At 48.6% G+C, this 15,252-nt stretch overlaps 1 protein-coding gene across 1 annotated transcript; it reads right to left on the bottom strand.

The window, feature by feature from the left end:
* On the bottom strand, positions 4,707 to 8,104 carry CCL1 (C-C motif chemokine ligand 1). The gene is given in 3 exon segments (NM_001166491.1): positions 4,707 to 5,017; positions 6,182 to 6,296; positions 7,973 to 8,104. Coding segments are annotated over 3 exon segments (285 nt in total). The 5' UTR covers positions 8,049 to 8,104; the 3' UTR covers positions 4,707 to 4,923.

The raw sequence follows: 15,252 nt of genomic DNA, 5'->3' as shown, positions 1-15,252 counted from the left end.
CACACACATGGAAGATGGGACATGCATATATTAAGCACATGCTCCATCACCAAACACTTTTCTAGATATGGCCAAATAGTTTCCGGAGTTATTTCACCAATTTACACTCACTCCCACCGATAAAGTATGAGAGTTTGAGTTATCCCATATGTGGTATGGCAACACTTGGTACTGTCATTCTTTTTAAGTTAGCCACTCTGCTTATGTGTATAATTCCACATAACTGTGGTTTAAATGTGGGCTTGTCATGACAAATGAGGCTGAACTTCGATTTAAATGTTGTATATCTTCTTCTATGAAGGTCACATCCATGTCCTTTGCCCATTTTTAGATCACTTATATTTGAATCTTGTCTGTTTTTAGATTGCTTGTCTTTTTATTATAAATTTGGAGAAGTATTTTCTATATTCTTCATAGGAATATGTTCACAGACATGTGAGTTGAAATATCTTTTCATAATCTGATTTTTCTTTTCACCCCCAGAAAGAGGGCTTTTGATGACACAGCTTCCTCATTTTAAAATAGTCCTAATTTTAAAATATGTTCCTTTATGGTTAATGCTTTTGTTTTCTGTTTAAGAAAGCTTTTTTTTTTTAGCCAGACATCATAAAGATATTCTCTATGTTGTCCTCAAAAAGCATTATTTTTTGTTGTTCATATTTAGAGCTACAATCCACCTGAATTTGATTTTCGTGTATGCTGAAAGCTAGGGATCAAGATTTTATTTCTTCGTATAAAAGTCTAATTGATTCAGCATCAGTTATTCAAAAGGATTATTTTTTCTTAATTATGCCAGAGTGCAAACTTTGATATAGATTCCATATCAATGTATACACAGTTCTATTTCTGTACCTTTTAATCTATCCCCTTGGCACACCCGTCTATTCCTGGAGCAATGGCACTTTGTCACAACAATTATTGCTTTTCTAAAAACTGTTATTATCTGGGAGTGCAAGTCCTACAAATTTGCCCTTCCTTATAGTTGCCTTGGTGTCTCAGTGGGTTCAGGATCTGGTGCTGTCACTGCTGCAGCCTGAGTAGCTGCTGTGGTGTGGGTTTGATTCCATATGCCACAGGCATGGCCAAAAATAAATGCATAAATAAATAAAAGTTGTCTTGACTTTTTTTTTTTCCTCGTTTAAAATTTTAGAATCAGCTTATTGATATCCACACAACGCTTGCTTGGATTTTCATTGGGATTATATTGGAGTAGAAAGAGATATTACTGAACCAAATTTGGGTCAACCTGCCTGTGTGCAGTAAAGCCAATCTACTGACCTCGGGTTGTGGTGAAGGAAAATGCAGTGTTTGTTTATTTCTTTATTTAGTAAGTGTTCAAACTTATTTTTTAATTATATTGATTTACAATGTTCTGTCAATTTCTGCTATACAGCAAAGTGACCCAGTTATACATACACACACACACACACACACACACACATATATATATATTCTTTTTCTCACATTCTCCTCCATCACGTTCCATCATGAGCGACTAGATACAGTTCCCTGTGCTACGCAGCAGGGCCACATTGCTTATCCACTCCAAATGCAATAGTTTGCATCTATTAACCCCAAACTCCCCGTCCATCCCACTCCTTCCCCCCCACCCCGCCCCGGCCCTGGCAACCACAAGTCTGTTCCCAAGGTCCATGAGTTTGTCTCTTCTCTGTAGGTAGGTTCATTTGTTCCAGATATATATTAGACTCCAGATATAAGCAATATCATATGGTATTTGTCTTTCTCTTTCTGACTTACCTCACTTAGTATGAGTCTCTAGTTCCATCCATGTTGCTGCAAATGACATTATTTTGTTCTTTTTATGGCTGAGTAGTATCCCATTGTGTATGTGTGTATATGTATATCTCACATCTTCTTAATCCATTCATCTGTTGAAGGACATTTAAGTTGTTTCCACGTCTTGGCTATTGTGCATAGTGCTGCAATGAACATAAGGGTGCATATATCTTTTTCAATGAAAGTTTTGTTCAGATATATGCCCAGGAGTGGGATGAAAATGCAGTGTTTATTGTAGGGCTATATAACTGTATAATTATATATAGTTGAATGTTTTATATCTCTATGGTTATAGATGCATTATATATTATACATATAAAATATATGTTTATTCATCACTTGATTATTTGATTTTTGAGAAAGCTGTAATAAAGGTGCAATAAAGAAAAAGAAGATCTTGGAGTTCCTATCATGGCCCAGTGGTTAATGAATCTGACTAGCATCCATGAGGATGTGGGTTCAATCCCTGGCCTCGCTCAGTGGGCTAAGGATCCGGCGTTGCCATGAGCTGTGGTGTAGGTTGCAGACACAGCTCGGATCCCGCATTGCTGTGGCTCTGGTGTAGGCCGGCGGCTACATCTCTGACTCGATCCCTAGCCTGGGAACCTCCATATGCCGCAAGAGCGGCCCTAGAAATGGTAAAAAGGCCAAAAAAAAAAAAAAAAAGACCTGCAATCTCATTGATGTGATCCACACAGGTGGGCTTCCCGGGCCAGAGATGAAGGTGGCCAAGGATGGACTGTGTGTCTGCAGCCACAAGCCTGTAATCTCTTCTCAGGTGGCTCCTGACAAGTGCGTATGTCAAAGACTCATGCGATGTTGAAGAATGAGTACTTTTGATATTCTCTGGAAGAGATTGTGTAAGATTGGAATTATTAATTCTTGGACTGCTTGGAGGAAGCAGTTGTTAAAACTTTTGGAGAGCAGAGGATGTTTGGTGGGAAGATTTTCAGGGCCTGACTTCATTTTAAAAATAGTTCCGGAATTCCTTTTTTTTTTTTTTTTTCCTGGCAGTCTGGTAAGTTATGTTTTAAGAAATCCATCCATTTCTCCTAAATTCAAGTTATTGGCATAAGATTCTTCTTTTCTTCCTGAGGTCTGCAGGCTCTGTAGAGATGTCCCCTAAGGGTGCCTTTTTTTTTTTTTTCTTTTCCTTTTTTCATAGTCGATCTCAGGAGAGTTTCAGTTTCATCATAGGCTTGTCAAAGCCCCAACTTGGAGCTTCACCAGGGCTTTCTCTATGTATTCTTTTCTGTCCCACTCAGCTCTTCATTTCTTTTGCTCTCACCGGGCATGTTTGGCTAGAGTAGAGACACGCGGGAATGGGAACTGGACAGGAGACCATTTCAAGCATAGGCGAAAAGGTCAGCAAAGCCTGGGAGCCAGGACTGAGCGTGGGGATAAGAACATCCTGGCAAAGGGCCTTGCCTGGTTTTCTGTCGGAGCCCGATCTGTTGCCTCCTTGTCACCCGGCCTGCTGGCACATCCCCCCCAGGTCCTAGCTCAGACCCCTTGCAAGAGGAAGCCTGCCAAGAAAGAACCCATATCTTTGCTCCGTCCCCAAGCCCTGCCATCAATGATCCTTCCTGCAAACGAGGGGCCTGAACACATCAGTAGTTTGCAAACCACATCCCTCTGGGCCTGAGTTGCAGAAGGGAGCACCAGTAAGGTGGCGAAAAGAGCCGGGTCCCCAGAAGCTGGCTTTGATTTGTCTCCAGTATGGGACTTCCACCTAAAACTTGCCTTGGAAAAAAGACCTCAGCTCCATGGAACATCTGGCTGATTCTATGTAAATAGACCAGGTTTTTCTCTCAGTGTCATTCCTCACTCCCCAGGAGACTTCAGGCAAGTCCTTTAATCTCTTTGCAACTCAGTCTCCCCATCTGTAAACGGGCATGAGATAATGGCACCGACTTTGTCAAGACTACATGCATTAACCGGGGAAGCCCTTAGCACACAGGTTCTTTTCTACAGTTTCTTTTTTTATGCTGAGGAAAGCAGCTCTTTGGATCACCCCCGAGGGTAAATGCCTGCACGTCTGGCTTCCCTCTTTTCTCTGTGGCCTGGGCAGCTGTGGAGGAATCATGCCTACTCCACTCCCGGACACAGCTTTCATCTTGCATTTCGTGGAAAAGCCTTCGACAGCTTCCAGCTCAGCAGATTCACGACACCCCTCACCTTCACCTTGACTTGACCGTGACCCAGGCAAAGATCCCTCTGGGCGCCCCTACCCTCTCTGCTCCCTACAGAGACAGGCAGGGCAGCCGGAGCTGCAGAGAGGTTGAGATAAACCTGTGTTGGCATTTCCATCAGACCTGGACCCTCCCCAGGGGAAGGTCCTGCTAACCAACTCTTCAGGCTCTGTCTGGTGGAGACAGGGTCCCTGTGCCATGTGGTACCAGGCAGCCCCTTGGCCCCTGGGGACACAGGGAAGAGTTCTGTCCTGGGAGGCAGGAGCCCTGAGCTCTAACAGCCAGATCTGACCCCCGACTTGCTATGTGTCCTCAGGCCTGTTGGCATCCTGCTCCAGCCCTCTGTCGCCTCATCTGTAAAATGGGGCTAGCAATGTCCTGTAGGCAGAGGACCCCCCACCCCCACTCCATGATCCCCGCCAGCCAGGGCAGCTGTGACCTAGGGGTAACATCAGCCTCTGAACCCTCTGGACAGGGTGGGGAGAGGGTACCACACCCCAATGTGGACCCAGCCCTGCTTGCTGCTTCGTTGCCCCTTCCCCCACTGCCCAACCAGGAAGCAGAGGATCCACGGCATGACCCCAGGTCAACGCTCATCCCCCAGGACAAAGGCAGTCAGCTGAGAGGTGTGTGTCATTTATTGGCTCCTACAGACAAGAAGTCAGTTCCCCTGGCACCAGGTCCAACACGTCTCCCTCCCCGCCCCAATGCCAATCAACTTTGCACCCTGAAATCCCTGTGGGGTCCAAGAGGCACAGGGAGGCAGAGGTGGAAGATTCTAGAATTTAAATAAATAAAGTGCAGCAACATAGCTTATTAGGACCTAGAAAACCCTCCAAGTGTGACCCAGCAAAGTTGGGGCAGAAAGACTGGTATAGGGTTGGGTGTTGAAGGGACAGGTGAAGCCACGTGGTGTCCAGAGTCCAGGATGGAATCAACTCGGGCAGGGCTTTATTCTTTTGAAATAAGCCCGAACCCATGGCTTTGTCTGCAAGACACAGGTCTGGCGGCCTCCGATCAGCTTCAATCTGTGGGCAGAGAACAAAGGAGGGGCTGAGTCACCTCCTGGGGACCATACACAAGTCGCCTCTCTCCCAAACTCAGTGGGGTGGGGGGAGCTTTTTTCAAGTTTTATTAAAGTAGAGCTAATTTACGGGACTGTGATCATTTCTGCTGTACAACAAAGTGACCCAGTCCCACACACACACACATCCATTCTCTCCCATGCTTTTCCCACCTAGACTGTCACAGAATGCTGGGTGGGGTTCTCCGTGTTATACTTTTAAAATTATGTCTCCTGGACCCCTTTTGTAAAGAGTACAGTTCAGTGTATCAGGGTGGAGCGTAGGCTGCCGGCATTCTGCGGACTTGCTGGTGTGGAAACTTCCCCTCTGGGACTCACTCTGAGGGCCCATCGGCTTCACCTTTTCCTATGTCTGGGTCCGCCTGGGACTCTTAGCCATTGCTTTGGCAGGGAGGGGTATTTTCTGACCTGCTTACCTCCTAAACTATTGGCTATTGTCCAAAACCCTAGATCACGTTTGTCTTTAATTTTCTGTAAGACCTTGGGCACATGTCTCTGATTCCAGGAACCTCAGTTTTCATGATAAGGAAAAGGTGCGCCCCAAGAAAGTGAGCTGGGCTCATACCCAAGACTGTGGTATAGACACTGAGTAGTGAGTCTAAGGTACCTCACTGGAGCTTGGTAGCAACCACGGGATGCAGCTATCCTGTTTGCACCACTTCACAGGAATGGGAGGAGTCAGGAGGGCAGAGGAGTGCCCAGACAATGCGGTGCAGAAGAGTTAACCTGCTCAGAGTCACCCAAGACTCTATAGGTTCGCAAATCCAGAGGCAGGAACTGAGCCCCTCACTCTTACCATCGCACAATAGTGCCTAGAACTTTTCGGCTCTGCACATACAATATGAAGATATGATACTCAGGCATAAAATATCAAGCTACAGTACTTGGCCCCTTAGAGCGCCAAGAACGCGGCACTGCAGGAATACAGGTGCTCCCCCTAGCGTCGTCTCTGGGTTCTGCACCCACATTTGGGCGGCCTCGCTGTCTGGCTCAAAACCCTTAATCTGGTGGAAGATCGCCACCTAGTGTCTGCCATTCGATTTCCAAGTGGGCCGTTTTTGTTCTCTCTTAGAACGAAGTTGGGGTTTAACAGAGAGAGACCACTCACATCAGGCTTTTTTGGTAGGGGCAGGTGGAGCTGGTGTTCCGGTAACACTGGATCTTCTGCAGGGAAATCCTCTTCTCCATAAATGTGTAACAACAATTGGAGGACGACACATGCACTAGAAGAGAAACACAAAAATGGTTTGCCTTCATTTCTCAACCTGAACATAAATCCATTCATCCAGGAATTGGGGGGGGGGGGAGCAACATTTGGAAACAGGCCCAGGCTTTGGGACTGTATCCAGAGGGCCCTGGTGCTGCTGTCTCATCGGCCACCTAGTTCTGTTTTTGGTACAGTTGGGACCCTGGGATCAGATCCCAGCTCCCCGCAAATGAGCTGTGTGGCTTTGATTAAAAGGAGCCTTCCCCTGGATCCCAGACCTCCCTGCTGTAAAACAAGACTTTTTTGTTGTTGTTATTTTTATGCCCACACCCATGGCATATGGAAGTTCTCAGGCCAGGGACTGAATCCCACCGCAGATGCAACCTATGCTGCAGCACCAGATCCTTTAACCCACTACTCCAGGCCAGGGAGCAAACCCACAATCTCCACAGCCACCTGATCCTTAACCCCCTGCACCATGGTGGAAACTCCAAAATGAGACTTTTAAAACTGATTTCTGAAGGCTCTTCCAGTTCTGGCCTCCCACTGCTAGTGTATGGTTCCGCCCTCATATTTAGGTCCAGGAGTTTTGGATCCGACTAGACTCACCAGGCTCTCAGAACAGAACAGGGTCTGGGGGCCTGATGAGTCCAGTTCACCCAGGACAACTCTGGTCCACCACCTGGGACAGAATTAGGCAGTGAACACAGAGTTCAAATGGATGAAAAGACCAGGGAAGGAGTTCCCGTTGTGGCACAGTGGTTAACGAATCCGACTAAGAACCATGAGGTTTCAGGTTCAATCCCTGGCCTTGCTCAGTGGGTTAAGGATCCGGTGTTGCTGTGAGCTGTGGTGTAGGTCGCAGACGCAGCTTGGATCCTGCGTTGCTGTGGCTCTGGCGTAGGCTGGCAGCTACAGCTCCGATTAGACCCCTAGCCTGGGAACCTCCATATGCCGCGGGAGCGGCCCAAAAAATGGCAAAAAGACCAAAAAAAAAAAAAAAAAAAAAAAAGACCAGGGAAGAACTTCCAGGAACTAATCAGCTACCCCATCCCCACCTTTCCAGAACACCCTCCACCCCAGTCCCCAATTCCCCGTCTGCCAGTTTGCAACCCTGTCCCACACCCCCCCAAAAAATTTACATTCCAATCCTGGCTCCTTCCTCCTACTTTGACTTATTACAAAGCCCCTTTCGTGTGTCTGTGATTAGGCCAGTATCCTCTTTAGAGCCTTGGGGAGTGGACATTATCAAACCCATCTTACTGATGGAGAAGCCAGAGTCTGGGAGGGGGGAAAGTGACTTCTCCAAGTTTAGCCAATTGTTAGAGCACCAGGTATCGGCGTCAGACTCTGCCTGTTATCAGTTACACCACAGTCAGTCCCTCCTCTGGACCTCAGGCCTCCAGCTTGGTCTAAATGACCTCACCACTCCCTTCTATCAGCCCTCAGGATCTGCACCAGACGGGGCCCCTTTGGCTGAAGCTCATGGCTCAGTGGTCTGTGCTGGCCCCAGCCTCCTACAGGGGCCCCCCCGATCCAAGTCCTTCCTGTCCCCTCTTCGAGGCTAATCCTTCCTAGAGGAATGGAGATGGAGTCAGTGAGCTCAGAAAGAGCCTGGTCCCCAGCCCCAGAGCACCTGCTTGCATCTCTGCCCTCCCCGAGAACAAACAAAATGACCGCAGTCACACTCACTGCTCTTGCTGTCCACCTCCTGTAGCCACAGGCCACCGAGCAGCAGGCACACCAGAACCACGGTGATGGGCTTCATCTCAGGATGTCCAGCTCAGGCCTCCCTGGAGGGGTCTCGGTGAGTCTGGTGAAGCGAAGTGCTCTCCCCTGGCCCATTCTGCAGCGCCCAGGCCTTTTATTAGAAGACCCAGCAGGGGTTTCCCAGGCCCCAGTGCAGAGGTGGGGAAGTCACAGGAAGAAGAGATGGTTACTCACGGCCAGTGACCACATGGAAAACTCTTGCCCCACCTCTCCTGGTTGGTGTGAGAAGCGTAGGAAAACTTCCCCAGTCGCAGGAGATAAGGATCTCGAGAGGCTGCATAGAAACTGTCCCAGCTGAGTGGGACGCCGAGAGAGGTGAGAGAGAGGAAGTGGCCTGTCTGTGGCTCCTCTGACCCCACGTCATTTCCATCCAGGGATGGAGCTACGGTCCCCGGAACATGGCCGGACAGAAGCGCTCTGGACCAGCCAGCCCTGAGATGCATCTGGGTTTGCATCCCAGCTCCGCAAATCAGCAGAGGCACAAACTCTTCCGAGTCACATCTGCCATGCAAAATGGAAAGAGCAGCTCACGTCTCCCGGGTGTGCAATGCACACGCCATAAGATCTGCTGTGTCAAGGGCCTGGTCCAGAGGGATGCTGTTTCCATGCTTTCAGTCACTCCCACCCTTTTCATCAGTTCGCCCGGGTCTCCGTCCTTGGTTAGCCTCAGGGAAGACAGCTACCGGTAGATGCAAGCCATTGCTCTTCGACTCACAAATAAGGAAGATGTCACCGTTCTGTGTAAGGACAGCAGTAAATGTGCCATGTGGGGGCCCCGGGGGAGACCTGGGAGCTTCCCACAGGGGCAAGGCCCCCCGGGGGAGGTTCTTCAAGCAGAGTCTTCTGCAGAAAGGGCCAAAGAGGGAAGGGACAGGCCAGTAGAGAAGCAGCTCGTGTAAGGGCAGCGAGGCGTGAGGGAGAATGCCCGGAGCGAGGAAATGGCTGGAGAGCTGGGGGATTGCCCAGCGATCCGGTGGCCAGGTCACGGAGGTGTTGTGTGCAGGGAGTGCGTAGAATAAGCAGCACACAGTAGGTGCTCGGGAAACCAAGAGCTGGGCCGTATCTGTCTATGACAATCCCAAGGCCAATGTCATGGCCTTCCTTGGTCCACGGGGTGGAGTCCAAGCTGCCCACCTGGCCATTCGTGGCTCCTCGCAGGATGCCTCCATGGATTTGGGCCTGTTGCAATAGCTGCCCTTCTCTGAACATGTCACATGCTTTCCTATCGCGACGGTTTGCTGCCACCGTGACCTCCACCTGCAGAGCCCATCTCACTGTCTCCCTCTGTGAATTTTCTACCCATTTCTAACGCTGTTGTCTGCAGAAAGACCTTTTGTTAGCCCCCGCAGCCAGGCATTCAGCCTTCTTTCAAGCCCCCCTGTGCCTGGGTCTCATATCCTGGCAACCCCTCCATTCTTTTTTTTTCTTTTTTTTTTTTTTTTGTCTTTTTGGGGTCACACCCAAAGCATATGGAGGTTCCCAGGCTAGGGGTCCAATCAGAGCTGTAGCCATTGGCCTACCCCATAGCCACAGCAACCAGGGATCTGAGCCACGTCTGTGACTTGCACCACAGCTCACAGCAATGCCGGATTCTTAACCCACTGGGCGAAGCCAGGGATCGAACCTGCATCCTCATGGATGCTGGTCAGATTGGTTTCCACTGAGCCACCACGGGAACTCCCAAGCCCTCCATTCTAACACCTGCGTGATCCTGGCCTGTTGGAGTTGAAAGGCCCCTTGAAGACTGCCAGCAACAGTGGCCCTGGAAGTGTTCTGGAGAGCTCTGCGGGGGGAACGGCAAATATCGTTGCCCCTGTTTCAGATGCAGCATCGAAACATACGTGCCTGGACATGTTGGGGGGGAAACTCCAGGTAATTCAGGCAGCAGCAGATACGCGCCTGGTATTCCCTCTTCCTATCACAGCTGGGGAAGGAGCCTCAGGAAGCAGAAACTAACTTTGCCAAGGTCAGACTGAGACTTCCTGGCACAGATGGAACGGTGGACACCGAGGCCTCTGGTCCCCTGACGGCCACCTGCAGTTAGTTGCCCCGGAGAGCACCTTTGGGGAAGGACCACAGCCCACGGCTGCCTTGCTCCATCACGTTCCCAGCATCTGGCAGCTGCTTCCAGAAACGAACCTGGAGCAGGAGAAATCACCCAGCCACCGTGGCCGTTTTCCCATTCTCTTGGTCCTCAGAGTCTGCTGCTTATTTTTCCCTTGGCTGTGGTTTGAACGGAGTCCCAAAGGGAAGGAGCTAAAAGGATGTGGTCGATTGGCCAAATGTAATTGGTCCTTTAGAGGCACTTGGGACAGAGAGAGGGGCAAGGCGGCCCCCCGGGAAATTCTTTGCCCTCCCCTCCTCCCAGGGAGGCTGTCCGCCCACTCGACAGGAGGATGGGGCTGCCCCTCCAGCAGCTCCCTTGCCCCCCTCCCCTCACGGTGGCCACCACGAGGCCGGGACAGGAAAAGAGGAGCCAGAAAGACTTAGTCATGCCGCCCCCCTCCCAGCTCCCACGGCCCCAGAAGGAACAGGCTGGCAGTACCTGTTGGGCAGAAACCCGGGGCTGCACACAGGGACCTCACCCACCGCAACTCCATCTGCTCCTCTCCAGGTGCGGCACAAAGCCCGGGCCAAGTACTAACTCAGTGAAAGAGTCGTGCCCTTGAACGAGATGGGTCAGACCTGTATAGACAGATGGAGAGATAAAAATTGCTCCCAGCGGCAACGCTGAACCAAGGGCTCTGTGAACAACCAACCCTTGTCTTAGTTAGAAGTTTGGAAACCAGTTAAGTTTTGGTAGAAAGGTTTTCTTATGAGTCATCTTTTGTGCAGTGGGGACCCATTTACTGAGGAGGGTAGAGGCCAGGAGGAGCAAAAGCGGTGTGGGTTCATCTTTTGTTTTGTTTTTTGTTGTTTTTTTTTTGTTTTGTTTGTTTGTTTTGTCTTTTTGTCTTTTCTAGGGCCGCACTCAGGGCATGTGGAGGTTCCCAGGCTAGGGGTCTACTTGGAGCTGTAGCCGCCGGCCTATGCCAGAGCCACAGCCACGCGGGATCCGAGCCTCTTCTGCAACCTATACCACAGCTCACGGCAACGCTGGATCCTTAACCCACTGAGCAAGGCCAGGGATCGAACCCACAACCTCATGATTCCTAGTCGGATTCATTAACCACTGAGCCACCACGGGAACTCTGAAAACTCTTAATTTTAATACAAAAAAATGTACCTCTCTTTTCTTTTAGAGTCAACATTTTGTGTTATCTTGTTTAAAAAACTTTTCCCTTCTCCAAAGTTCAAACGCTATTTATATTAAGCTTTATTAGTCAAAGTTTTAAGGACTTATTTTTAACATTTAACGGTCTGAGGTTGACATTAAATTGGATGCAGGGATCCGATTTAATCTTTTCTTCTGTATGGACTGCCATTTTTCCAAGTCTATTTTTTGAATGAGGTGACATTCAAACCACACCACGTACCATCGTGTCACACACACGTGGTTCTCCCTCTGGGCTTTCTTTTCATTGGCCGTCATGTTTATCACAGCCTTGACATTGCGAGTTATGGTGTCTGGCTAAGTTCCTCTCTCTCTCTCTCTCTTTTGTTTTTTGTTTTGTTTGTTTTTGGTTTTTGTTTTCCGACCAGCAATGTTCTGGCTATTTTCACCCTTTTAGTTTTTTCATCGAATTTGGAGCCATATTGTCAAATTCCAGGGAAATCTCTGTTGGGCACCAGGCTATGCTCTTTCCATGTGCCGGCTCATCAAACCCTCACCACTGCTTGATGGAGGTCAGTGTATTTTCCCCATGCTACCCCTGAGATGCACGGAGATGGGCTGCTGGCCGACAGCTACAAAGCACTCGCTCTTCTGCCTGCTCCCAGCACCCAGCTCACCCAGGCAGCACCGTGGACGCAGTGATAAGCCCAGACCACAAAGCCTGGTTTGTCTGCAGAGTCACTCGCAGTACCTGCTGTCACTTTGCTGACAAGTCTGGTGACAGCAGAAACCATGCAGGTTTCCAAGTCTAAGCGGACCACCTAAGTCAGCTCATTCTCAATGATTAAACAAAACAAAACAAACAGAGCCTGACACCTGGAGATGCTTCATATTTGAAGAAGAAGGCAGGCAGGCGGGCAGGGGGGCTCCATGATAAAGGAGAGGAGAGGAGTGTGTGTGTGTGTGTGTGTGTGTGTGTGTGTTGGTATACCCATCAGAGCAAACGCCTTGTGTCTGGATTATCACATCCATTCTATGTTTCAGTTCTTGAAGAGAAGGAGGTTATTAACCAAGAAGGTTAAATGACTTTACAGGTCATTCAATTCTCTCTTCTCTTAGTTCATGGGGGGTAATATTGAAAGTAATTCCTTTGCAAGGAAGGTTCTTTGAGCAAAATATAGAAAGAGTGCAGGCTCTTCATACTGACCCAATAGCTTTAGCATCCCTAGGGAACTTGTTAGAAAAGCACATTTTGCCCCCCAACCCCAGTCCTACTGAGTTTTATCACAGGGGGTGAGGTCAGTAATGTCTGTATCAACAAGCACCCCCCTCCAAGTGATCCTGGGGCTCCTGAGGGTTGAGGACCACTGATGCCAACCATTTCTCACAGCACCCAACATAGTTGATTCTCGATGAGCCCTAGCAATATTGGCCAAAGGTCCCAGAGCGAGTTCACAGAAAGACTTGGCCTTGGTCGGTCTCTGGTCCAACTGATTCTAGACAACTTTTCTCCCCACATGGAGTCTTATCTCCTAGGAGCACGATCTGCACAACTGGAAAGAGTAGGTGCAAGGTCAGACATTGAGGTTAAGCAGCGAATAGCTGGAAATATTTGGCCATATTCAAGTTTAGGGCTGAGAAGGAGAGCAGGGCTGAGCCTTGGGCTGGTGAGGCACCATGAACTTTTCTTAGTTTGTCATCTGAGACTGAGGCTGGGAGGCTGGCCAAGTTCCACCTACGCTGGCATTCTTTTTGCTTTTTCTCTTTTGGCTGAACCGAGGGCATGCCGAAGTTCCCAGGCCAGGGATGGAACCCGAGCCACAGCAGCCACACCAGTGACGATGCCACATCCTTAACTGCTAGGCCACCAGGGAACTCCCCCACTGGTATTCTTATAGGTGCCCTGTCTGTGTACACAGCCCCTTGTACCTAGGAGTTGCTAAGGGTCCATCATCCACGAGTGGGTTAACCTCTATGGTGGTTGTCAGGCTGGCTCAGATTGGGTTTATCTTTTATACTACAGATAGCCTTGGGACCTGCAATTTTTATTATAGCATCATTAAAGTCGGCACAAAAAACAAATCGCTGATAGTCAGATCTCTCCCAAAGAACCCTTTGCTTCTCATTTTCCATTATTTAACTCTCTGTCAGCAAATCTTCATCTCATCCCATTCACAGGGAACCCTTAGTTGTGTGCGTTTCTTTTCCACTGACTTTATCATAAATATTGTCTGTGATGCTTCCTTGTCTTCATAATTGCCATTGTGATGGCTGCAAAACATTCCCTCGATTGAGATGACATAATTTAATTGCAGATATTTATCTGGATTTCCGCTGTTTCCTAAATAATAATATTGTGACAACTTTTCTGTAAGTCACATTTTCTTCTTGTTGGTGGGCTTTCTTTCATTTCCCAAAGTGGAAAAAGAGTCTGAACACATCTGACTACTGGAGCAACAGAAAAAATATCCCCCCCAAATTTAACAGTTTCTTTATTAGTGACAATCTAAATACACCTGCTTTATAAGAAGCAGTCCACTGGAGTTCCCTGGTGGCACAGGGAGTTAAGGATGTGGCATTGTCACTGAAGTGGCTTGGATTGGTGCTGGGCACAGGTTTGATTCCTGGCCCAGGGAATTTCCATATGCCACAGGCACAGCCAAAAAATAAAACGAAATTAAATTAAATTAAATTAATAAGTGGTCTCAGCACTTATTCCTCTCCTCTCTTCAATTTTTTTTTTCCGATTAAGTGAGAATGCCAGTTTACCGTATTATTGGTGCAATTTTCCTTTTTGTAAATCCTAGATCCTTTCCTCTTTCCAAAGACAGCTGGTCAAACTGGCTTCAGAGAGAATTCATGTCAGTTAGGGTGGGCATGTATGTGGCGCCCACTGGGTATCTATGGTTGTGTGTGTCTGCGTACATGTATGAGTCTGAGTATCCGACCTCCTGTGGGTGGGCATCTGCTTCCATGTTTATACCTCAGAGAACCCACGTGTTGTATATGTCTGTGGTTCTGCTATAGACACCGTGTTTCTGAGCATGTATTTCCTTGGAATGCGGTCATGTGTATATGTGAAAAAACTAGCGTGGGTTCGTGGATGTCATGTAGGAACAAAATCAAACACAGACCCCTTGCGTTTTCACACAATTCTTTCATCTGCGCCTTCCTGCGTAGCTCTGCTGACATAGGGAATGAATCACTGAATTCCAAATAACAATGAAATGTTTCAAAGGGTTGGGGCTGTTGGGAAAAAGCTGACAGATCCTACAAGGCTCTACTTTTCATGTAGAAAATAGATAAAGCCTCAGTGGGCTGGACTTTGAAAACCATTTATCAAGCGAGGGATGCTGCCCGGGCCACATACCACCACCCCCTCACCCCACCTGTCCACGCCTCTGTCCTCTGAGTCTAAGATGGAGATCAGAAGAAAGGATGCTGGGGAAAGGGGAAGAAGAAGATGCTCACAGGAAGGGTCAGAAGATGTGGTCCCCTGTCGGAAAAGGAGTGAGGAGACCTCGGTCCTGGGCCCAGAGCCCCAGTCTCTTCCCAGACCCTGAAATAGATAATGAAGCCTCCTAATTGTAAGTTATTTTGCCCCATGACACAGGTCTTTCCAAAACTCTGCCTTGACTAGAGCTAAAACTTACAGGTCATGGCTGACTATATTCAGTTTGGGACTAGACCGCTCTTCAAACCATGGGGTCAGGGGTGAAAAGAGAGTCGAAGGTCTTCATGGAGCAGAGGGAGCTGGAAATTACTGGGACAAATCTGTAGATTTCAAACACACACACACCACACACTTTATCCAAACAACTGTTACCCCAAGCTGTGAAATAGATGGGGGGTGGGCAGAGGTGGGTGGACTGCCCACACCCCCTCTCTGGACCCTGCTGAGGGGCTCCTGGAGTATGTCCACACACCTTGGAGCCCCCCCCCCCAGGTGAAAACCATGCTTCTAGATGACCTCAGAGTCCCCACCAGC

This window comes from Sus scrofa, chromosome 12 (genome assembly GCF_000003025.6).
Source record: "Sus scrofa isolate TJ Tabasco breed Duroc chromosome 12, Sscrofa11.1, whole genome shotgun sequence".
Lineage (NCBI taxonomy): Eukaryota > Metazoa > Chordata > Mammalia > Artiodactyla > Suidae > Sus > Sus scrofa.
The sequence above is the reverse complement of the archived record's forward strand: the minus strand, read 5'-3'. Positions and strand labels throughout refer to the sequence as shown.